This window comes from Hemibagrus wyckioides, linkage group LG28, assembly GCF_019097595.1.
Source record: "Hemibagrus wyckioides isolate EC202008001 linkage group LG28, SWU_Hwy_1.0, whole genome shotgun sequence".
Taxonomy (NCBI): Eukaryota; Metazoa; Chordata; class Actinopteri; order Siluriformes; family Bagridae; genus Hemibagrus; species Hemibagrus wyckioides.
In genome coordinates this window covers 3,381,712-3,406,742 of record NC_080737.1, presented here as the reverse complement: position 1 = coordinate 3,406,742, position 25,031 = coordinate 3,381,712, and the positions used below count along the sequence as shown (strand labels likewise).

General features: G+C 42.1%; 2 protein-coding genes and 1 long non-coding RNA gene across 4 annotated transcripts; 1 reads left to right on the top strand and 2 right to left on the bottom strand.

Annotated features, from left to right (window-relative positions):
• Nucleotides 1–7,769: 7,769 nt before the first annotated feature.
• Nucleotides 7,770–16,458, bottom strand: zgc:153990 (uncharacterized protein LOC768125 homolog). 2 transcript variants are annotated; one of them, XM_058383297.1, is made up of 4 exons: nucleotides 16,314–16,458; nucleotides 14,348–14,516; nucleotides 9,458–9,916; nucleotides 7,770–9,363 (listed from the first exon to the last, which is right to left on the bottom strand). In XM_058383297.1, exons 1-4 carry the CDS (start codon nucleotides 16,434–16,436, stop codon nucleotides 8,948–8,950), a joined length of 1,167 nt encoding a protein of 388 aa, XP_058239280.1. In that variant the 5' UTR covers nucleotides 16,437–16,458; the 3' UTR covers nucleotides 7,770–8,947. The 2 variants fall into 2 exon arrangements, with proteins under 2 accessions (XP_058239280.1, XP_058239279.1); XM_058383296.1 differs by having other exon boundaries at nucleotides 14,348–14,519; nucleotides 16,314–16,451.
• LOC131348413 (uncharacterized) lies at nucleotides 16,371–17,791 on the top strand. The gene is made up of 2 exons (XR_009203935.1): nucleotides 16,371–16,509; nucleotides 16,895–17,791. It is a non-coding gene; the product is annotated as an uncharacterized LOC131348413 (long non-coding RNA).
• capns1a (calpain, small subunit 1 a) lies at nucleotides 17,348–24,723 on the bottom strand. Its single transcript, XM_058383303.1, has 11 exons — nucleotides 24,583–24,723; nucleotides 23,053–23,141; nucleotides 21,991–22,027; nucleotides 20,583–20,675; nucleotides 20,449–20,506; nucleotides 20,132–20,196; nucleotides 19,944–20,012; nucleotides 19,724–19,802; nucleotides 19,417–19,533; nucleotides 18,583–18,641; nucleotides 17,348–18,059 (listed from the first exon to the last, which is right to left on the bottom strand). The coding sequence occupies exons 2-11, from the start codon at nucleotides 23,094–23,096 to the stop codon at nucleotides 18,033–18,035; spliced, it is 648 nt and encodes a 215-aa protein (XP_058239286.1). The 5' UTR covers nucleotides 23,097–23,141; nucleotides 24,583–24,723; the 3' UTR covers nucleotides 17,348–18,032.
• Nucleotides 24,724–25,031: the final 308 nt, after the last annotated feature.

The following is a 25,031-nucleotide window of genomic DNA, read 5'->3' as shown; positions in this document are numbered from 1 at the left end:
GAAAATTTGTATATAAAATATTATTTAAATGTACACTATAACTACATTTTGGACCACATGAAATGTATAAAAGAACAAAAAACAAGCAAAAGTACAGTTTAGTTCCATTTTGTTTTTCGATGTTGAACCCTAGGCTAGTTTCTATAGTTGTAGAGTTTTGGTCACAAAAGCTGAAATGTAATTGTTGTTTTTTTTGTATGTGTAACAGTTAATGTTTTATTGTGTGTGTGGAAAACTATGAAGAAAAACATTTGTGTTAGCCTTCACCTGAGCTTTTATCTACAGATGGTTGAAACGTGAATGGATTAATTAGCCAGTGCTAACAACAGAAGTCTAAATGCACAAAAGTGTCCTTATAATGTGACGCAAACTGTAAAATCATCGCGGAAGCAATCATAAATGCTGTAAAGTTCTATTCTAACTAAAGTTAGTTAGTTATTTCTACTGTTTAATGGGTTAGTGTGCAGTTTTTTGGATCTCTGCCATTGTTTGAAGCCCCGCGCGCGAGGCGAGCAGGGGAGAAAATGACAGTTGTTGAGGGGCGCGAGCATCCCCGCCCATTCACCCCCTCCCACCCCCCCTCCCGCGTTTTCTATTCAGTGTGTTGGGGGGAATAATGACCCCGGCGCGTGCGGGGTGGATTGGGTTTCCAGAAGCAGTCTGGTGTGTGTGTGTGTGTGTGTGTGTTGGGGGATGTGTCGGGGTGTGTATCGCGACGACGCTTTTGTCAGGCTCCACGCGCACACAGCTGTATGATAAATAGGCAGCGCATGGTCACGTGACGATCTCGTCAGCCATTGTCCCGCGCCCCAGCATCTGTGCACGCGCGCGAGACTAATAACTGCGCCTATTAGCCGGGTTGCCAGATTTGAGATAATTGTTCGTTTTACACTAAACGCAACAAAAAGGCGAAAAAAACAACAACCAACGTATATAAATACATCTGTATGTGTCTTATAGAACATTTATAAGCTTATAAAAGCTTACGCCTATAATTATTAGTTAAACTTGAATATATCTGGTGCCAAAAGTGATGTACAAAGAATTGCATAAAAACATGACCGTATTTAACCTACTAATATGCATAAAATAGACGTTTTATGAAATACAAAACCAATAATAATGAAATATATTGAAAACTGAAAAGTTAAAGAGAAATCTAGCTGATGAATTAGTAAAGAAATAATTTTTAAAAACCACAGCTTCTTTGGATTTACCCATTCTATCTGGCAACCCAGGTTAAAACCCGACTGTATATTTACTTTAGCAATAAAACCACCACCAAGTACAATATCAGTACTTTTACATGATAGTTTTACATTTTACAAGATAACTCACCAAATACTGCTCACATTACTCATGTTAAATATGTATATAAAGTGTGTAACATTATGTTTGTGTAACACTGACCTACATCTTCGAACTAAACATTAAATGTTAAACAAAAAATCTTACACAACACTACTGAATCTTAAAGCTTTTTAAATGATTGTGAACATGCTTTTCATTTCAGAGAGAGAGAGAGAGAAAGAGAGAGAGAGAAAGAGTGTGTGTGTGTGTGTGTGATTATTATTACCCTCATACCCTCTCTGCTGTATTGTTATTGTAATAAGTGACGCGTGCCTCTAAGATCTCTTTCATACGAAATCACAATACATGTCAGATTGCACACACACACACACACACACACACACACACACACACACACACACACATATGCTTTCTATACATTTTATATTCAAGTGTGTTTAGAGCCCGTTCACTGCAAACAAAACCCAGAAAAATCAACCAAATCTTCAGTTCGGAGCAAACAAAACATTAGCTAAAGATGGAAACTAATCACTCAACCGCCTTTAACACAGGAAGTAAATAAATAAAGAGTTAATAGTTATAAGAGATCTCTAGAAACAGGAGATTAGCCAAAGAGACTCGCCAAGCACCAGATCTCTAGACCCCAATCTCTCTCTCTCTCTCTCTCTCTCTCTCTCTCTCTCTCTCTCTCTCTCTCTTAGATCCCAGGTCTTTATGAAATGCTTGATTTGATTCCAGCATGTTGATGTATTTTCTTGTGAAACAGACTGACGGTGTGTCTAGGCGTTAAACAGGAACACAACATCCACATGGTGAAGTTTTCCGCAAGGAAGTTTATTTAACTTGACCAGTGTCCAGTGTCATCTTTGTAAGTCTCAGAAGTAAAGCTGTAACACAGGAGTTTACTGTAAGCGTTTATCTTACTGTAAGCGTTTGTCTGTAAGATGACGAGATGTGGGGTTTATTCTCTTCTTAATTTCAACAGAGAGAAAAAGTTACCTGTTTATGTGACTTGAAACAGATAACACAAAATCACCAAGGACTCCTCCCACCCTAGTCAAAAACTGTTCCATCGAAAATACAGGACTGTCCACACCAGAACCAGCAGGTTCAGGGTCAGTGGTTTCCCCACAACCATAAAGCTACTGACCTCTACACTACAGCTCTAGGACACTGGTGTCTCATGAACACCTCACCACCCTTGCTCCTGCTCCTTCTGTGCATTCTGCTACATCTCCTCAGTACACACACACACAACTGTGTATATTGTATATATATACATGTGTGTGTGTATCAGTATATATCCACCCATCTCACCTTACATTTTACTGTCACTATTCAGCCTATTCTACTTTTCTTCTATTTTTATTCAATTTTTATTTTTATATACTGCATAATGATAGTCTATTTTATATTATATTTCAGATTATATTCTCAGATTCTTTTTATACTTCATATTCTTTTTCTTTTCTTCTAGTATATTTCTTATATCTTATATTTACAGTTTTACATCTATCTATCTATCTATCTATCTATCTATCTATCTATCTATCTATCTATCTATCTATCTATCTATCTATCTATCTATCTATCTATCTCCTTGTTTGTCTGTCTGTCTATCTATCTATCTATCTATCTATCTATCTATCTATCTATCTATCTATCTATCTATCTATCTATCTATCTATCTGTCTGTCTGTCTGTCTGTCTGTCTGTCTATCTATCTATCTATCTATCTATCTATCTATCTATCTATCTATCTATCTATCTATCTATCTATCTATCTATCTTGTCATTCTATTAGGAAATAAAAGTGGTAATAACTGGCACATTACTGTGATATAACAGGGATAAAACAATCCAGTCCACACTGTTATAGAAACATACTCGACTTCAGCGTGGCAACAAGACAAACCCTCCAGTGTGAGTTATTTTCCTGTAACAGCATGACCCCAAGTGTGTGATGAAGATGAGATGAGAGATGAGTCTGGTGTGTGTTGGAGTATTTTTGGTTTACTTCCTGAGTCATTGTAGCTGAGGTTTACTGTGTGTGTGTGTGTGTGTGTAGAGCAGATGGATAATGACTCTGATTTCTAACCTACAGTGGAGGAAGGGGGCTGCCCCCTTGGGGGTGACACAAGCGTGGCAGGAGCATGGGAAAGATACTCCCTATGCTCCACACACACACACACACACACATGCACATTTACACAAAGCTAGGTATTTAAGTCTTTATTTAAGTCTAGATTTTTAACCGTGCATGTACGAATAGAAACACACACACACAGACACACACACACATATGGATGATCACACCATGCATGACAATAGCTAGCCATTGTAATGCATGCTCTTTAGACACCTCTACATATCCTCATATGCATGAACACACACACACACACAAAACACACGTCATGGCATCTGCTTCCTCCATGCAGATCAGCTCCCTCAGGACATGGATGTGCACACACACACCATCTGGTTGCCCCAGGGATGTGCACAAGACCAGCTTCCTCAACACACACACACACAGTACAATCATGGCATCCCCACACACATTATCATACACACACAAACCATCACACATGTTCATCACTACATCCTCAGACATGTGACTGACACAGTAGCCCAAAATCTCTTTCTTACACACACACACAAATTCAGATCTGCTTAGAAATCAAAACTGCATTGTCCTTACAGCACCCTTATGAAGGGCAACAGACTGAGCTCTACACACACACACACACACACAGACGGCCACCCTCGAGGGAAATGCTGACCCTCACCTCATAATCAAACCACTTAAGGATGAGGGCAGGGGCCACATCAGACCATGTGTGTGTGTGTCTGTGTGTGTATGTGTGTGTAATGAACTTACCACAGCAGCTGCTTAAAGTACCAGGTGTGTGTGTGTGTGTGTGTGTGTGTGTGTGTGTGTGTGAGTAACAAAGCCACAGGTCAGCACTTCCCTCAGAGAATAAAAACACACATAACAATCCAAAACTACAACACTGTCACTGTCTGTTACATTTACTGAAGAACGTTTACATGTTCTGGAAATTTCTCACATTAAAGCAGCTAATAAACATCATTCCCTCATCAGCCTCTCTCTCTCTCTCTCTCTCTCTCTCTCTCTCTCTCTCTCTGTCTCTCTTTCTCTCTCTCTTTCTCTCTCTCTCTCTCTCTCTCTCTCTCTCTTTCTCTCTCTCTGTCTCTCTCTCTTTCTCTCTCTCTCTCTCTCTCTCTCTCTCTCTCTCTTTCTCTCTCTCTCAAGTTTAAAAGTAAGATAAACATCTCCTGAGAGAAATCCTGCACATGGTCACACACACTTGATTTCATTCTTTAATAACGAACAGAAGCATCTGCTTTAACAGTGCTCTATCAGAGGGACAAAAGGATCCATAAAGTGTCTGAGTTTCTAAAGCGGTTCTCTTTCCCAGGAGAAATCCTCCGCTGTCGTAAAAGTCATAAAGAAGTTTATTCCAGACGAAGAAGAGAACTCTTTAATCAGCTAAACATCGAAGAAATCCAGTAGCTACATGATGAGTGTGTGGGCTGAGACATGAGGGATAAATATATGCTGTGATTTATCTGGCTTTATCTCAGTGTGTTTATACTAGACATGTTATCTGTGTGTATGTGTGTGTGTGTGTGTGTGTGTGTGTGTGTATGCACGCATGCACTTTGTTTACAAGGGTTCTTGTTTCAGAGCTTTTCTTCATTTCTTTTCTTCAAGAGAAGAGAAGAGAAGAAGAGAGAAGAGAAGAGAAAAAAAGAAGATAGAAGAGAACAAGAGAAGAGAGAACAGAACAGAAGAGGAGAGGAGAGGAGAGGAGAGGAGAGGAGAGGAGAGGAGAGGAGAGGAGAGGAGAGGAAAAGAAAAGAAAAGAAAAGAAAAGAAAAAAAGTTCAGAGGAGAGGAGAGGAGTGGAAAGGAAAAGAAAAAAGAAGAGAAGAGAAAAGAAAAGAAGAGAAAAGGAAAGAAGAGAAGAGAAGAGAAGAGAAGAGAAGAGAAGAGAAGAGAAGAGAAGAGAAGAGAAGAGAAGAGAAGAGAAGAGAAGAAGGGGCCGGCTGAGGGGGCGTGTAGGTGCAGTGCAGGAGACGGGGACCGGGCCCCCAGGCTGATGCTGCACTCCTCCGGAGCGACAGATGTGAGATGAAAGAGTGAACGAGGCACACGGCGGGGGAGGACAGAGCAGGAGAAAGGAGGAGGTCAGGAGGTCAGGGGAGACACACAGCGGAGCGAGTGGTCCAGCGAGGAGAACGATCGATAACGCCATCCCTCGCTTTTCTCCTCCTTAATCCTTCGCTCTTTTGTCACTCTGGCAGGTGACAGTTGGCACTGAACAGACGTGGATGTCAAACACACACACACACACACACAAACAACTCAGCAATGAACAGATTACACACCTCACAAAGAAGTTTAAAGTCCTCACTTCCTCCTTTTGCAGTAAAGGTGTAAAAATGGTGTTTTTTGCCCAAACAATTAAAAATTACCTTCTATTGTAAATGAAATAGAAGCAATTACATTTTTTTGTTTACTTCAGTTTATTAAACTTTTTTTATTTTAGATATGTTCATTTAATTGTTATTTATTTATCATGTTCATTTAATCTTTTTAATTATTTATCATGTTCACTTAAATTATTTTTATTTATCATGTTTGTTTGTTTTTTTTATTTATTGATCATGTTAATGTATTTTTTTTTTTTATTTTATTTATCATGTTCAGTTAATTATTTTTTATTTATTTATCATGTTTGTTTAATTTTTAATGGTACTTTAGGTTAATTGTTTAGTCTTTGGCTCAAAATGTTTATTAAACTTTTACTTCTATTTACTTCTATTTAATTTTATTAAGCTTTTACTTCTGTGTTGTTGGTGTTACTTTCTGAAAATAAAGATCTATAATTAAAAAAAAGATAAATAAAAATAAATAAATACATTTTCAGTAAGAATGAAAAAGCTAATATTAAAAAAAATAAGAAGAAAAGAAGTGGAGTAGAATAAATGAGTTTTATGGAGGACAATCAGATATATTGTAATATTTAAAAGTATTTTTGAAGGAATTGTTTTAATTTTAAAAATTTTATAATAAAATTTCATAAAAACAAACTGTACAATAGTGTAGTGTATCAGATAAACAGCTCATTTAAGGTTTATGATATAGGTTTGTAAGTCTGAGGGATGAATGAGAAGAAAGCCACTTGAGCAGCTGAAGGTGAGTGTGATCCAGCACACGTGTGTGTGTGTGTGTGTGTGTGTGATGACGTAACATGTTTAAAGCATCCGTGTGTAAGGAGAGAATCCAAGTATTTTTATAATCTCTGGGTCTTTCTGAAGCCGAGCTCCTTCAAGCAGCTGCTCTGCTCGTGTTTAATAGATATTACTGACCTCCAGTGGAACATAGCTGAGTTATGACAGCAGTGTGTGTGTGTGTGTGTGATAAATGGTGCATAGATTACAGACACGCAGACACAATGCAGGAGCCGAGCTCTGGAAACCTCGAGACAGCTGCTGTAACACACAAAAACACACACACACACACACACAATAACACAAAAATGCATACTGAACACACTGTACTGCTATTAGAACACACACACAGCCACACACACACACACTCACCAATATTACTCTTGTGAGGCTGCCTCATTCATCTCATTATGTTTTTTGACCTCTGTCTGCCTGCCACCACATGCTCTGTCTCACACACACACACACACACAATGTCACAAAAACGCATACTGAAGCCACTGTACTGCTGTTATGCATCAGGACACACACACACACCTACAAGGCACTGCATTGCTGTTCTGTATTAGGACACACACACAGCTACACAGCTACACACAGCCTCAACCCCCCCACACACACACCTACAAGGCACTGCATTGCTGTTCTGTATTAGGACACACACACACACACACACACACATTACTCTTGTGGTCTGCCCCATTGATCTCATTATGTTTTCTGACCTCTGTCTGCCTGCCACCACATGCTCTGTCTCTCACACACACACACACACACACACACTCAGACACAAAGCTATTGTAAATGAATGTGGTATTTAAGCAGCACGCCTCTGCTGTCCTCTGGTGGCGGCTGCGTCTTCATTCACATTTCCTCCTTAAGTCCAACTGTTTCTATGGAAACGATATTGCGTTAGCCAGAGTGCTTTCATGTAGAATCATTAATTAATATAAACGTGCAGCTGAAAATATGGTCAGGCTGCTTTACAAAAAAAAATAAAAATAAAAATAAATCCACACCTTTTGAGTAAATCGGAATAAGAAATTCACAGCAAAAAAATATAAACACTATGCAATAAGCATAGCATCAATGCGCGAAGCTAACTTTAAAGGAAGCCGCCATTTTGTCTGCTGCTCCAGATCAATCCAGAATGTTCCCTGTTATACAAGAAACGTCTATAATTTACCACAAGATTCTTCAAAAAAAAAAAAAAGAGCAGCAAAGACTTTATTTCACTTCTTTTAGACAATTTTACATGATATATGGCATCCAGAAGAATAATACCTTTTCATTGTTTTTTGGACAGAAGAACCTCAAACCTCTTAAATACGTTTCCATTACAGTAAAAAAGAAAAGGAAAAACAAAATTCCCATCATAGACAGGAGGCATGATTATCAAGGGAATAATACAAACATTCGAATTTTGTTTTTCCATTTTCGTAAGCAGCTCACAAAAGCAGGACTAGCGCACGAGCGCTAAGCCATAATTACGTTCACCAGGCGAGAGTTACCAAAAAGACAGTATAAAAAACATGGCAGGAATCATGTTTTAGCAGTGTGATGATTATATCGGAAAATAATGACATGACTATGAAATCATTTTAATCGGTTTTCCTTGAGTGTGAAATCTAAGCCCCACCCATCACTGATTAGCAACTGTAGCGGTCATCTGTTACCTCAGTCCAGCACTTTAAAAGGCGTATCTTGAATAAGAGCAACGCCATAAAAGTGACACCTGACAGCCAGGTTATTTATTATTTTACCCATATCCACAGACATACATACATATATATCTATATATATATATATAAAAAAAACAAAAAATAAGTCCATTACAGCACTCTTTCTATGAATGTTTAAAACACTGTCATACACAAAGTCCCAGGCAACAGCGTGTGGAATTTTCTCACGGAGATCAGTCATGGACAGTAACGCAGCTTTCGGTGTCGAATACGCTAATAAGTGATGTGGGAGCAGTTATTTTAGAGAACTACGAATCTCAGATCATCGTCAGAACACGGAGACGGTGTGTCTTCCCTGCTGATGAGTGATTACGTCATGATATTTAACACTGATCAGCACCATCGTCGTCGTCATGACGAGCGCTTCAGTGCGTGATCGTTAACGCTGCCGTGTTTTCAGAAGGAGGCTGCCCAAGTAGCGTTCTCCTGAGAATAAAATCAGTCTCGCTCAGAAGGACACCGTGTTGTGTTTTAGCGGTCAGTCCCATCGTCCTGCTGATCAGTGCGAGAAGACTGTGGAGAACTTCCTCTTGGATGTATAATATAGTGATAAAACGTTAGTGTGATTTGCGAGGGCGCAGTCTTCATGCTGCGGTAAAGTTTTTGGCAGTGATTCTGTGCAAACTTCCGGGTCGTTTAAATGAGCGGCGGTTTGCCGTTGACCCTCTCGTGCAGAAGTGTTAGCGCCCCGGAGGCAAACTCTCGCAGCACCTGCACCGTCTCTCTCTGCAGCCTGAGTGACTCGCGGGCAAACTCCTGCTGCGTCTCCGCCAGCTGCTGCACCGACTCAGCCAGGAGCTCCAGCGAGCGCGACACCGTGCACAGCAGTGCGTTCGTCACATGCTGCTCCTGCACACTCAGGCTAGCACTTTGTGCTAACTGCTCACGTGTGCTCTCGGACTCCGTCCCCGCCTGAGCGTGACCGGTGGAGGACGAGGACACGTGCGGGACACTGCTGAGGTTTCCCTCGTCCTCTGTATACGAGTTATTCACAGACGAAGGGATAATGTCGTGGTGGTCATCATCCGAGTCCATCGCGCGAGAGTCTGCGTCTGAAAGAGCAAAACGTCACGACAGCTTAAAGAACTCTTTACCTTAGGGAAGAACTACAACTAGCATTTTGAAAAATGGAGAGCGGTCTCTTACCCGTGTTAATCGAGGAGTCAAATTTCATCTCGAACCCCCCGGTGGCGGCTCCCGGAAGTGGCGGCAGCATCGGCCTCGTCTCGATTCCTGATCTGGGAGAATCCTGAACCGATCCCGGACCCATGAACGCGACATCATCGTCCTCGTCTCCTGCAGTCGTGTCCTGATCCTCACTCCTGCTGCGTCCCCGTGACGAGCGCGTCGCCTCCCACGGCTTCTTGTCCAGCTCCAGAATGGAGCTCACAATGTTTTCGGTCTGTGTGAGGTCTGATGAGTGGGGCAGAGCCACGCCCGAGTGCAGCGCTGCGATTTTCCGCTTGGTGTCGCATTTGAGGTCGGACCACTTCTTAATGACCTCGCCGACTTCCCGGTCGCACTCGCCGATCTCGTTAATGCGCTGCGTGATCTCAGTCCACTTTCTCCTCTTCACATCACTGGGAATGCCAGAATTGAACTTACCTACACACACACACACACACAGGGTTTATATTAGCATCTGCAGACTGGACAGACCATCATTTTATTAGCTAGTTCACTCAACAAATAAACAAATAAAAGCTCCAGTGTTCTGCTCAGTCCATTAATTGGATTGCTGTATAAATGACCAGGATAAAATGCTGTCATCCCCTCCTACTGGTCCAATATGTTACTGACTTACTGCTTACTGATATTTTTCTGTTTAATCTTTTTCTCCTTCTCCGTGTCTGAACAGAAATAAGGGATTGCTCATCATCCTTTACAGTGATGAGCAGAAATACAGCATTAAAGTATATTTACATTTAATGAGCTTTTGTACCTCATATTGAGTATTTTACACGTGTCAGACACGTGACTTGGTGAGCTGCAGGTTTGGTGTTTAAAGCTGTATAACAATTATACAATTATACAATTATAACAATTATAACAGAATTGTGAGTGAAACACCACTAACACCAATACCAACAACAACACCACTAACACCAATACCACCATCATCACTATCACCACCACCACCATAAACACCACCACCATCATCACTATCACCACCATAAACACCACCACCACCACCATCACTATCACCACCACCACCATAAACACCACCATCATCACTATCACCACCACCACCATAAACACCACCACCATCACCACCATAAACACCACCACCACCATAAACACCACCACCATCATCACTATCACCACCACCACCATAAACACCACCACCATCACCACCATAAACACCACCACCATCATCACTATCACCACCACCACCATAAACACCACCACCATCACCACCATAAACACCACCACCATAAACACCACCACCATCATCACTATCACCACCACCACCATAAACACCACCACCATCATCACTATCACCACCACCACCATAAACACCACCACCATCACCATAAACACCACCACCATAAACACCACCACCACCATCACTATCACCACCACCATCACTATCACCACCACCACCATAAACACCACCACAAACACCACCACCATAAACACCACCACCATCATCGCTATCACCACCACCAACATAAACACCACCCCCACCATCACTATCACCACCATAAACACCACCACCATCACCACCATAAACATCACCACCATCACTATCACCACCACCACCATCACTATCACCACCACCACCATAAACACCACCACCATCACCATAAACACCACCACCATCACTATCACCACCACCATCACTATCACCACCACCACCATAAACACCACCACAAACACCATCACCATAAACACCACCACCATCATCACTATCACCACCACCACCATAAACACCACCATCACTATCACCACCACCACCATAAACACCACCACCACCACCACCATCACTATCACCACCACCACCACCATCACTATCACCACCACCACCATAAACACCACCATCATCACTATCACCACCATAAACACCACCACCATCACTATCACCACCACCACCACCATCACTATCACCACCATAAACACCACCACCACCATCACTATCACCACCATAAACACCACCACCATCATCACTATCACCACCACCACCATAAACACCACCACCATCATCACTATCACCACCACCACCATCACTATAAACACCACCACCATCATCACTATCACCACCACCACCATCACTATAAACACCACCACCATCATCACTATCACCACCACCACCATCACTATAAACACCACCACCATCATCACTATCACCACCACCACCATAAACACCACCACCATCATCGCTATCACCACCACCACCACCATAAACACCACCACCACCATCACTATCACCACCACCATCATCACCATCACCACCACCACCATAAACACCACCACCATCATCACTATCACCACCACCCCCACCATCATCACTATCACCACCACCACCATCACTATCACCACCATAAACACCACAACCACCATCATCACTATCACCACCACCACCATCACTATAAACACCACCACCATCATCACTATCACCACCACCACCATAAACACCACCACCATCATCGCTATCACCACCACCACCATAAACACCACCACCACCATCACTATCACCACCACCATCATCACCATCACCACCATAAACACCACCACCATCATCACTATCACCACCACCCCCACCATCATCACTATCACCACCACCACCATCACTATCACCACCATAAACACCACAACCACCATCATCACTATCACCACCACCACCATAAACACCACCACCATCATCACTATCACCACCACCACCATAAACACCACAATCATCATTACTATCACCACCATCATCACTATCACCACCACCACCATAAACACCACCACCATCACTATCACCACCACCACCATAAACACCACCACCACCACCACATCATCACTATCACCACCACCACCATCACTATCACCACCACCACCATAAACACCACCACCATCATCACTATCACCACCACCATCATCATCACTATCACCACCATAAACACCACCACCACCATCATCACTATCACCACCACCACCATCATCACTATCACCACCACCACCATAAACACCACCACCATCATCATTACTATCACCACCACCATCATCATTACTATCACCACCACCATCATCATTACTATCACCACCACCATAAACACCACCACCATCATCACTATCACCACCACCATAAACACCACCACCATCATCACTATCACCACCACCCCCACCATCATCACTATCACCACCACCACCACCACCATCATCACTATCACCACCACCATAAACACCACCACCATCATCACTATCACCACCACCCCCACCATCATCACTATCACCACCATCATCATCACTATCACCACCATAAACACCACCACCACCATCACTATCACCACCACCACCATTATCACCACTACCACCATCATCACTATCACCACCACCACCATAAACACCACCACCATCATCACTATCACCACCACCACCATAAACACCACCACCATCATCAACACTATCACCACCACAAACACCACCACCATCATCACTATCACCACCACCACCATAAACACCACCACCATCATCATCACTATCACCACCACCACCATAAACACCACCATCACTATCACCACCACCATCACTATCACCACCACCATCATCATCACTATGACCACCACCACCATAAAAAATACCACCATCATCACCATAAACAACACTACCACCATCATAACCACCATCACCACCACCACCATAAACACCACCACCACCATCACTATCACCACCACCACCATAAACACCACCATCATCATCATCACTATCACCACCACCACCATCATCACTATCACCACCACCACCATAAACACCACCACCATCACTATCACCACCACCACCATCACTATCACCACCACCATCATCATCACTATCACCACCACCACCATAAACACCACCACCATCATTACTATCACCACCACCATCATCACTATCACCACCACCACCATCATCATAATCACTATCACCACCACCACCATAAAAAATACCACCATCATCATCACTATGACCACCTCCACCATAAAAAATACCACCATCATCACTATGACCACCACCACCATAAAAAATACCACCATCATCATCACTATGACCACCACCACCATAAAAAATACCACCATCATCACCATAAACAACACTACCACCATCATAACCACCATCACCACCACCACCATCATTACTATCACCACCATCACCACCATAAACAACACTACCACCACCATCATCATCATCATCACTATCACCACCATCATCACCATAAACACTACCACCACCATCACCACCATCATCATCATCACTCTCACCACCACCATAAAAAATACCACCATCATCATCACTATCACCACCACCACCATAAACAACACTACCACTATCATCACAACCATCACCACCATCATCAACATCACTATCACCACCATAAAAAATACCACCATCATCATCACTATGACCACCACCACCATAAAAAATACCACCATCATCACCATAAACAACACTACCACCATCATAACCACCATCACCACCACCACCATCATTACTATCACCACCATCACCACCATAAACAACACTACCACCACCATCATCATCATCATCACTATCACCACCATCATCACCATAAACACTACCACCACCATCATCACCATAAACACTACCACCACCATCACCACCATCATCATCATCACTCTCACCACCACCATAAAAAATACCACCATCATCATCACTATCACCACCACCACCATAAACAACACTACCACTATCATCACAACCATCACCACCATCATCAACATCACTATCACCACCATAAAAAATACCACCATCATCACTATCACCACCACAACCACCACCACCTCCTCCACCACAGCAGTGTATCACTCGTTTTCCTTCACCTCTCGCACTCACCCACGACGATGTGACGGTTTTTGCGCACTTCGTCCAGCAGGATGTGAACTTCGCTGAACGTGAAGTTGGCCTTGCGCTTCTTGTAGCGCACCGCGCCGTCCTGGCCGAGGGGCAGCGAAGACGACGTCGATGACGACATTCTGACCTCTCTCTCTCTCCTCCCGGTCGGCTTCTTGTGCAAATAAAGAACATGGATCGAAGCATTAACGCGAGAGCTTCGTTAATAAAACATCCTCATAATGCAACTACATTACCTCCAGGATCATTTCTGAAACTTGCCGAGTCACGCTGTAAACCTGGACGTCAATGCAATTAGGAGGCTTTTTTACGTTATAATTGCACTGTAAATAGCTTCTTACCATAATAACATGAGTGAGGAGATGTTACTGTGTTCCAACAAAGAAATAAACACATTGTTTTGTAGCTCGTTTAAAGACGGAGGATGAATCAAAGCCTTTTGGCTGGATTTAAACCTTTAAATCACTTTAGATTTACTGTAAACATACAACAAGGATTTTACGTTATAATACAATGCTAAAGTCTGCATCCCTCTCAGCTTTTGGGTGAAAAGAGAACGCTATAACACACACACACACACAAAGGAGGCTAGAGGATGCTATAAAAGCACATGCTGGACATCGAGTACAGGAATGTTCACATCACACTGAGGAATGGAGATAAAAAGAAAAAGAAGTAAATTCCATCCATTCCCCCCCCCTCCACACCTAATATCTCAACTGTAATCAGTGATAAACATCTCAAACGATCTGATTAATCAGTGACTCTCTATATCTATCAGCTAATATGTAGATTATTAAGTTGTTCTCCTGTTTGTCCTGAAAAGGTCACCTGGAATATAATCTCATCTTGAACGTAACGTGTTCTTTAGGTGGAAAGTCCAGGAAGAAATAGCTCAATAGCTCTAAGCAGACGAAAACATTACTGTTTACATTTAAATGGGAATGTTTTGTACAGTTAAAGAGATGCCTGGAGGCAGAACACCTGAGAAGAACCGCTGAAAAATACAGAACTCCAAATCTGAGTGGTGGCTGATTCGTTAAACCTCTCAGTAATGGATCGGAAGGTCTGGGATTAAACGGCCAAACTGCCACTGTTACCCAGTCTCCTCTCCTGGGGTGAGGTATCAGGACTGACCCTGACCTCTGACCCTAAGAAGCAAGGAAAGAATGTCTTGTGTCCTGAAGATGTGCGAACACCTTTACACCTCACCGTCAAACACTGATTTATCAACACTGTGTACTCTACAGGTTCACATATTTATTTAATACGTGTGATTTACAGCCTTGCTCGAATTCAGTGGATTATATGAACCTGGTTAGAGTTACGTTAAGTGAGTGACGTATAATTAGCGCGACAGACATTTCAGCAAAAGTGCGAGGAAATAACTCGGTTTTTTTTTTGGTAGAATATCAAGCTAGACTTTGGTTCATAACTTCATAAAGACTTGTTGACAAACACGGAGTAGTTCCTTGCACACATATTTGACAGGGTTTTAGTGTCTAACATTCATTTCAGGGCCGCGCGCGCGACTTGTAACTATGGAAACAAACCGCCGTCTCCATGCCGGAAGTAGTTTTTTTTTTTTTTTTTTTTAATAAAGAAAGTGAAGCTGCAGCGCCATCATGCTTAGCTAGCCAAAAAAATAATAATAATCCAGCTAGCTAGACAAGCTCTTTAAAACATCTCCAGCCTAATAATCACTCCCGTGTCGGAATTCTCATTTTCTCATCGTTATTTATCCATGTATTTGTTTATGGAAACATTCTGCAGAGGAAGGCGCGTTGAATTTGAACAATAGCTAGCTTTACAGTGCAGCTACACGGAACCCGGTGCTGTTTAAATTCACTCCCCCGGACACTTTGGTGGCTAGTCCGCGAAACTGTGTTTTATTTTTCGCACACAATTAACACACACGCGCGCGCATATCGGGCGGTGCAAGGATTACCTCGAAATGTTTCCGCGTCCAGAAATAATGAAAGTTCGTACGGGAGCAGAAGGAGAAGCAGCAGCAGCGCCGCGCAAACTCAGTCTCCTCCCCCTCCTCCTCCCTCCGCATGCACTTCCTCATTTCGGCCACAACGGGCGAGAAGTGGCGCTGTTGAGCACCTAACCTCACACTGCCTGCCCTGCTGTAGCTACAGGTAAGCAGAAAAAACTCATCACTACACCTGAGAATTTAACAGTCTTAAAGCATAACTCAAATAATTCACTCCTCTTTGCATGGCTTGATGGTTTCCTATTTCAAAATGTCTCCTTAAATAACACACTGTAGCACAGATGTATCTGATCTGGCATGGGGGGGGGTCATTTCTTATTTTAAAAAAAGTGTAGATAAAAGTGTTTGAGTGTTTGTTTGGTAGAGTGTTAAAATTACAAATGCACTGTCAGGTAAAAATACAGGAGAAATACCCAGGTGTGAAATAATCGAAAATCGATCACACTGTGAGGAATATTTTTTCCCCTCCCCTTTCCCAGACATCTCAATATATCCATCCATTTTCTATACCCGCTTTATTCCTAATCAAGGTCACGGGGATCTGCTGGAGCCTATTCCAGCACACATCGGGCGAAAAGCAGGGGTAGACAGGTCGGCAGTCCATCACAGGGCTGCACATACAGTATATAGACAGACAACCACACCAATTACCAATTACGAATTACCAATCAACTGTGGGAGGAAACCGGAGTACCCGGAGTAAACTCACGCAGGCACGGGGAGAACATGCAAACTCCACACAGAAAGGCCCTTGCCTGTTTAAACCAGGGATTCAAACCCAGGACCTTGCTGTGAGGCAACAGTGAAAACCAGTAGGCCACTGTGCTGCCCCCCCATCTCATTATATTTGAAGGTAAAAAACAACACTCATTTTTATGTAGTTAATTCTGACGGTGATTCGTGTACTATATGAGCAGGGGAAATGGGGAAAAAGGGGGTGTGGCTTATTCAATAGACTGGCTGTGTGAAAGAACAGAACAGAATTTCGGATTGGAGGCTGTTTTATTCAAACAAATAAAACCTGAAGAAATATCGTAACTTGAAATATAGAGTATTGAGCTTTTCAACGGTACCTGATTTGTTTAAAAAAAAGAAACAAAAAACATGAGATGCAGAAGTTGCTGTATATCCAGCTGTGAGGATGTTCATAAAAGCGTCACATGGTTTTGATTTCTTCTTTCAGCTCAAAGGAGAGAAACCTGACTTGTGATCAGCTAGCTAGCGTCTAGCTGTAAGTGCAGACGTTATCAAAGAGCACCTCTGTGTTTCATCGGCAACAGGATGTGGCATCAGGAAATCATCACAAACATTCTTTATTCATTTGCATATACTTTATTTCCTATAAAATCTGTGTGCGTTAAACTTCCCACGGGTACACTGACACCCCCCTTTGGCCTTTTTCTTCATGATGGCAAATTGTATTCATGCTGTACAGATTAATAAACCACACTGTCGGGCGATCACCATGTTAAAATCTCTGTTAAGCTTAATTCTTCATATAAAAACTCTAGACTCTAGCTAACAAAGGGCATCAATAAGGCAGAAAAAAATGATTAAAAACAGAGCTTCAAAGCAACCTAGGGCCATGTTTAATTTTTGCTTTGGTTAGTGTCGTGGTGAACAAGGTGAACATAGAGCGTTGTTAGAGATCCAGGCACGGTGAGTTGCTCATGAGTACATGGTCAGCTGCAGCCACTGTGGAGGAAAAGAACGAATATGTTACTCAGTATCAAGCCTCTCATTCTCCATCAGTACAACACACCAGAATCAGTGCCGGCTGAGGCTCAGGTCCAGTCTCTGTGCCGGCTGAGGCTCAGGTCCAGTCTCAGAGAGTGACGTGAAAACGTGAAGCTCACAAAACCAAATCTAAAATGTTCATTAGCTGCGTAAGGATGCAAGACAAGGATCTAAGACGCACCAGTGTGTGTCAACTGACATGTAAATGATGGAATGCAAACTGGAAATGGAAATGCAGTCAGAACTGGAGCCGCCTCCTGAGGTAGTGAAGTGAAAGTGATTCTGGAAAGTTCGTTGCTGAATCCCAAATAACAGTGATCAGGAACGTTCCGCTTAAAGAAATCACACGCTTGTATTTTTTCATTTTTAAGCTTGTTTTATGTGTGTGTGTGTGTGTGTGTGTGTGTGTACTGCAATATTACATGTTTTTCACTCAGATATGAATTCATTTCACATGAACAATTATTAAAATAAAACTCACCTCTTTGATGTTGACTTTAATGGTGCCGCTGTTGTCTTTGTCCAGTGTCTTAAAGGCACCTGTTACAATGAAGATGGACAGACATAATCGATACACAGCACACAATGATCCAACCCCATGACCCCTTCCTGTTCCAACATGACTGCACACCAGTGACCAAACCAAGGACCAAGGTCCAGTTTGGTGTGGAGGAACTTGACTGGCCTCAACCCAATAGAACACGTTTGGGATGAATTAGAGAGGAGGCTGTGAGCCAGACTTTCTCCTCCAAAATCAGTGCCTGACCTCATAAATGCAGTTCTAGAGGAACGGTCAAAAATTCCCATAAACACACTCCTAAACCTTGTGGAAAGCCTTGCCAGAAGAGTTGAAGCTGTTCTAGCTGCAAAGGGCGGGACAACTCCATATTACATTCATGTGCATGTAAACCTTTGGCAATATAGTGTATTTGCATGAGGAACAATGCAGGTCTGAGAAGTTTAAAGCAGTAAAGAATGTTTTGGATGTTACTTCACCAAATAATTTGCAAAATCAGCATCAGAGGCGTGTTTTAATAAGTGATGGAGATTTACTGAGTGGCCCCAGAAATGGACACCAGTGTGGATCAGTCACCAATTTTTCTAAACATCCAGATGTCTTAAAAACTTTAATACTAAATCTGTATAACTAACAATCTGAATTTTCATTTATATCCAATACATGTTATTGCTTTTCTTGAGGCATAAACTTTCACATTAAGTTAAAAAAAGAGGTTTCGGAACTCGTTAATAAGCACAGATGGTTTCTGCACATCACCCTGATCCTCTTTCTTAGCTGAAGTGAGAATACACTCACGGCACATGGCGTCCAGACGGACCAGGCAGCCGATGTAGTTATCGAAGTCCATGTTGTCGTTCCCGTCGCTGTACCTGCGGACCATCATCTTGAAGAGCTGGTCGTTCAGGGGGAAGCCTGCACACGCGCACACACACACACACACACACACACACACACACACACACACACACATCATGATGCTTTCAGGATCAATACAGATGAAGTATTAGGTTAAAAGTGGATCTGTACAGTCCATTATAATGAATCATCAGATGAAAACGCAGCCTGGAGCCTGAATGAAGCGGTCAAATGACTGGAGCCTCACCTGCAGCTTGGAATGCGCGTGGCAGCTCGCTAGCTTCGATCGTGCCGGACTGATCGGTATCAAACTGCTTATAGATGGCCTAGAGAGGAAAAAAAACACATTCACTACAATCCTGTCACACACTCGCCAGAAAATCAGAAAAATGGAGCATCCTGTATATGGAAACAGTAACACAAACCGTCACTGTCTCTCACACACACGTTTACAAACTGGAACCTACCTGCCACTTCTTGATGTTGTTCCAGAGGTACTTGAACTCTTCGAAGCCCAGTTTGCCCGTGCTGTCGCTCTGCACGACATCATTAAGGACCAGTACACAGCAATATGGGAAGACTAACAATCACACAAGTGTCTGGTGCTAATATACAGGAAGTGTGTGTGTGCGTATGTGTGTATAGAGCAGGATACATCCATGACAGCCACCATACTCCTGCAGGACTCAATAGAGAAGCCATCGGTCTTCAAGTCACCACCTGGACACACACACATTATTCCCTAATACTTTCTTTCTCTCATTAAACTGTAATACAGCATTCACACAGCATTCTAGCATAAATCTATAAATGAATATTTAACATTCGAATATCAATCCCTTTCCTAAAGGTCACATGACCCAGCTGTAACCGGTCTCACTGTGGGTTTGGAGCTTCCAGGTGATATGAATGACCGCTCGACTGTGGCGTGTAAAAAGCTTGAATATCACAATAATTAAGGTTGATACTAACGTTTGCCGATGATCTTGTTGAGGATGTTCATCAGCTCATGGGGACTCACTTCCATGTCCTGTAACAGCAACACACACCTTCAGACTCTAGTGAGATTGAGTGTGTGTGAGAGAGATAGAGAGAGTTAGACTCACGTCGCCGGCGAGTTGTTGAAACACACCACGGAACTTTCGCTCCTCATCTGTCTCATTAGCCTGGACATACGCCAACGGTCTGCGAGGAGGAGGCTACACACAAACACAGTCAACATAAAATTAACAAAATGTTGTTTAATTTTCTTTAACACACCGATTTCAGTATTTTTTTGGTTGCTGACATAGTGAAAGGTTTCCACCAGCGCCTGGTGAGGGAATGACTGGGAAGTAACTGTAAACGGATAAAAAAAAAAGTGGCATTCCTTAATGGAAATTCTATTGCATTTCATGGCGGGTTGCTGTGGTGTAAGAGCAATAAAACACTTATTTACATGCTTTTGTGATGTAATAAACTCTGATAATAAAGCTATTATTATTTAACAACATGACCCCGAGTGTGTTATTCCTCACAGATCATATATCAGAGGAGATTCCTGTCTCGCGGCTCGAGAACCACGGCTCGGCTCTGCAGCACTGCGCGTTAGTTTCAGGTGAAACCCAGTCCAGCTGCAGCGGTTTTCCTGGACACGCCTGCATGAGGAAACTCATCCTGTAATTGAATTCTGGACATCTAAAGCTTCTATTGTAAAAATCCAGTTCTGCAACAGCCGACACGAATAGAACGCCGGGCGTCGGCTGGATTACACGTACAAGCTGAAAAACCGGCTATACAGGACGACGCCGGAGTAACGAAAGAAAAACATCCACCCCAATGATTTGCATATTAAACATCACACCCTGAAGCTATTACGAGCCAACGTCTGTCTGAAGGGCATGCCCCTCCCACACCAAAAAAAAAAAAATCAGTCATTCAGACCTTTTTACAAAGGCTGATGACGAATTCACAGAAAAGACCTTTAATTTGTGAAGAAAAAGTCCTCAGCTGTGTCCAGGTTTGTGTTGAGAGTACACACAGCATCTCTCTTCAGCCCTCACTAAAGAGAGCGATGTGGCGGCGCTTTAGTACTTTAGTCCCCAATGTAAAAAATCTAAAGCTAACCACATGCTCATGTTTACTGTTTCCACACCCTCTTGTTTCACTACTGAAAATTTCCATTTTATGCTTTCTAAAAACAAAAAAACAAACAAAGAAACCTCCTCAGCATCCAATCGTTTAAAGCTAGCCAAGAGTGCGCTAGGCATTAAAGCCAATTAGATTTGAGTGCTTGTGCACAACTGCATAAGTATTTACTTAAAGTCAAGGTTGCAACTGATTATAGCAAGACAGTAATAATACCGATTAGCCAGCTAGCATTCTCGGCGCTATGCTAATAACCTAATATTTTTTGACAAGCGCAAACATTAACACGAAAACATATTTTAGATCATTACTGAAACTTCCAGACATGTAAAAAAGTTGACATTATTTATCTGCATGTGATGTGATGAGGAATCAACGGTCACTCACAGGTTCGGAGGGCCCGAACTGGCCGGGATCGATGTTGCTGTGGAAACAGAAAAGCGTGGCATTAGCATTAAACACTGCTTTTATATATGGAGGAACGTGAAGGAGCTTTTTCCTTGACATACACCGATCAGACATAACATTATGACCAGTGTGAGGTGACGTGACACAGGTATCATGGCACCTGTTAGTGGGTGGGATATATTAAGCAGCAGGTGAACATTTTGTCCTCAAAGTTGATGTTAGAAGCAGGAAAAATGGACAAGTGTAAGGATTTGAGCTTTGAGTTTGACGAAGGGCCAAATTGTGATGGCTAGACCACTGGATCAGAGCATCTCCAAAACTGCAGCTCTTGTGGGGTGTTCCCGGTCTGCAGTGGTCAGTATCTATCAAAAGTGGTCCAAGGAAGGAACAGTGATGAACCGGAGACAGGGTCATGGGCGGTCGAGGCTCATTGATGCACGTGGGGAGAGAAGGCTGGCCCGTGTGATCCGATCCAACAGACGAGCTACTGTTACTCAAACTGCTGAAGAAGTTAATGCTGGTTCTGATAGAAAGGGGTCAGAATACACAGTGCAGGACGGGTGAGCAAAAGGGGGACCAACACAATATTAGGCAGGTGGTAAAACTGTAAAAATGTTAACAAGCAACCGAGGAACATGGTTACAAAGTAGGCTAAGAATATTTTCAGCTAGCTCAGAGACGTACAAAAAAGTTGTTTATTCGGACGACGTGAAGACACAATGACGGCGGAAAGGAAACAGAAAAAATGAAAAACGTCAACATTTACCTCAGATGTGCTGGAAAAACACGAATAAAACACTTCATATGTCTACAGTCCCACGGAATTATATTTAGCATGGCTCGTGCCAAAAACCTTTCATACTAGTGATGTGTCGTTCACGAACGATTCGTTCATTTTGAACGAATCTTTCCCATGACTCGAGAACATCGAGTCGTCTCGGGGAGTGAATCGTTCATTTTGTCCACACATTATTATGTAAAAAAAAAAAATGTGGTTGTACAACAAGTTTTAAATACGCGCACACATGCACAGACACTCACCTGACCACTTCGACGATCCCACCAAGCAGCTTCCTAAGAAACATCTTCGGCGTCGAGTCACTTCAGCTCGGTGAAGAAGGAAAAAAAAGCTGTGAACACAACAGTCCATTTATTATCGTCCATGTGTAGTTTGCTGCAACAAATGCCGTGGAAAATTCCATTTTTTTCCTGATCATTTCCTCATACAGGGCAACAACGCTGCGCTGTAACCATGACGACCGGAGAAAACGCCGGCCGTGTTTCCTGTGTTCCTTCTTCATTTATATGCACTTATAGAGGAATCTTTTTGAATACTTCTCGGCTTGTGCTACCACTTCACAGTTTATTCATTATTCTGCTTTCTTTTTTTTATTTAGTTAAAGAAAAAGCAGAGCCCTTATATTTCTTTTCTTTCTTTTAGGTGTGGTGGTAGTGTTACATGAAACCTGGAACTCACTTCCGGTTTTATTCATTTTATGTTTCAGGGCACGTGAATACATTCAGGCATAAAGTTATTAATAATAATAATAATAATAATAATAATAATAATAATTATTATTATTATTATTATTATTATTATTATTATTATTATTAATACAGAAATACATTAAGTAAAACATCTGTTTAAGTCCCGTTTCCTCACTTAACTACACTCAAGATGAATCATCACGGCTTTTTTTTTTTTTGGAAATCCCTCAGGCGATGTGAGCCGTCGTAAAGACGCGGACCCATCCCAAACGGACACATCGTTAACTCAGTAGGGTGTAGACCGCAGTTATTACACATTTTTTGTAGCGCGCAGTGCGTAGGGGCAGTGAGTCATTTGGAACACGGCCCTCTCTCGTTTCTTGTTGACAGAGGACACACCTAACGAACCTCAGCGTTTCCACTCCCACTTACAGAGACAACAATGACCTCGGTGTGTTAACTTTAACTTAATACAAAATTATTCTTCTTCTTTTTTCCCTAAAGTTGTTGTTTTGACCTAGAGTATTGTGTTGTTTTGACAAAAAAAACTTAGCTATTCGCTATCTAGTCAAGTAAGCTTATCCATCCTTTCCGGTTCTATCCTCCATGACTTGCCAACTAGTTGAATTATGGCTTTAAAATATATATATATATATATATATAAATATATATATAAAACTCTAATAAATGCATATAAGGAGCATTCATAAACAAAAATTATGTGACCTAATTTGACATATGTAGTCGGTTATTTGGTAAATTCCACAAACGTTTTCGACAAACCCCGCCCACCATGCTAGGATTGGCCAGAAGTTGACGCTCTTGCAAAAGGAAAGCGTAGTCGGCCAATTCGACAGCGCATCAACGAGGCTACTAGCCAATCCCCACGCAGGAGGCGGGACTAGTCAAAATACGGGTTCGGCCAAGCAACGCAGTAAATATGCGGCAGCTTACAGCAGTTGCTTTCTTCTCAGGTTTCTTTTAATTCATTAACATCCAAACTGCAAGCTCTAAAAACACACCAGAAATGCATCCCTGACGCGCAGTTTACTCACAGTTTAAAAACAAAACATATAAACTTACCAGAGTGTACCAGCTGGTCCAACCTCTGAACGCGACTGAGGAGACTGCGGATAATTTATACTCGTAGCGCAAGGGGGTGGGCTACGTCGTTACGTACCGTACATATGGGCGTGGTCATAATTTAGTCATCTCCACATAAAGCACATTAGAAAACAGTAAGAATATAACATAGGTGAAGGAAGATAAACATAAACATCTTTAAAATCTTTAAATAAAACTTCATTTTAAGGCGCAACATTTGGAGTGGATGTGTGGATGCGGTTTAATTTGTGTTGTTATTACTGAACTTTAAACATCATAGAAATGTGATTAGAACAAGCTTTACATCTTTTACTGATTATGTCCCAAAGGACTAATTATATTATCAGTTTATTTTCCTGTTTTGGCATCAAATTACATCAAAATAACTATTGTACCTTCTCTGGAAAAGATACTCAACATACTTCATA

Excerpts from the sequence above, each read along its gene's own strand:
- capns1a (XM_058383303.1), bottom strand. The coding sequence starts at position 23,096 with ATGTTTCTTAGGAAGCTGCTTGGTGGGATCGTCGAAGTGGTCAG. Across the intron at positions 20,507-20,582 it reads TTCAACAACTCGCCGGCGAC|GACATGGAAGTGAGTCCCCA; the intron begins GTGAGTCTAACT and ends TTGCTGTTACAG. Across the intron at positions 18,060-18,582 it reads TTAAAGTCAACATCAAAGAG|TGGCTGCAGCTGACCATGTA; the intron begins GTGAGTTTTATT and ends TTTCCTCCACAG.
- zgc:153990 (XM_058383296.1), bottom strand. The coding sequence starts at position 16,436 with ATGAGGAAGTGCATGCGGAGGGAGGAGGAGGGGGAGGAGACTGAGTTT. Across the intron at positions 14,520-16,313 it reads GGACGCGGAAACATTTCGAG|AAGCCGACCGGGAGGAGAGA; the intron begins GTAATCCTTGCA and ends TATTTGCACAAG. Across the intron at positions 9,364-9,457 it reads TGACTCCTCGATTAACACGG|ACGCAGACTCTCGCGCGATG; the intron begins GTAAGAGACCGC and ends TTGCTCTTTCAG.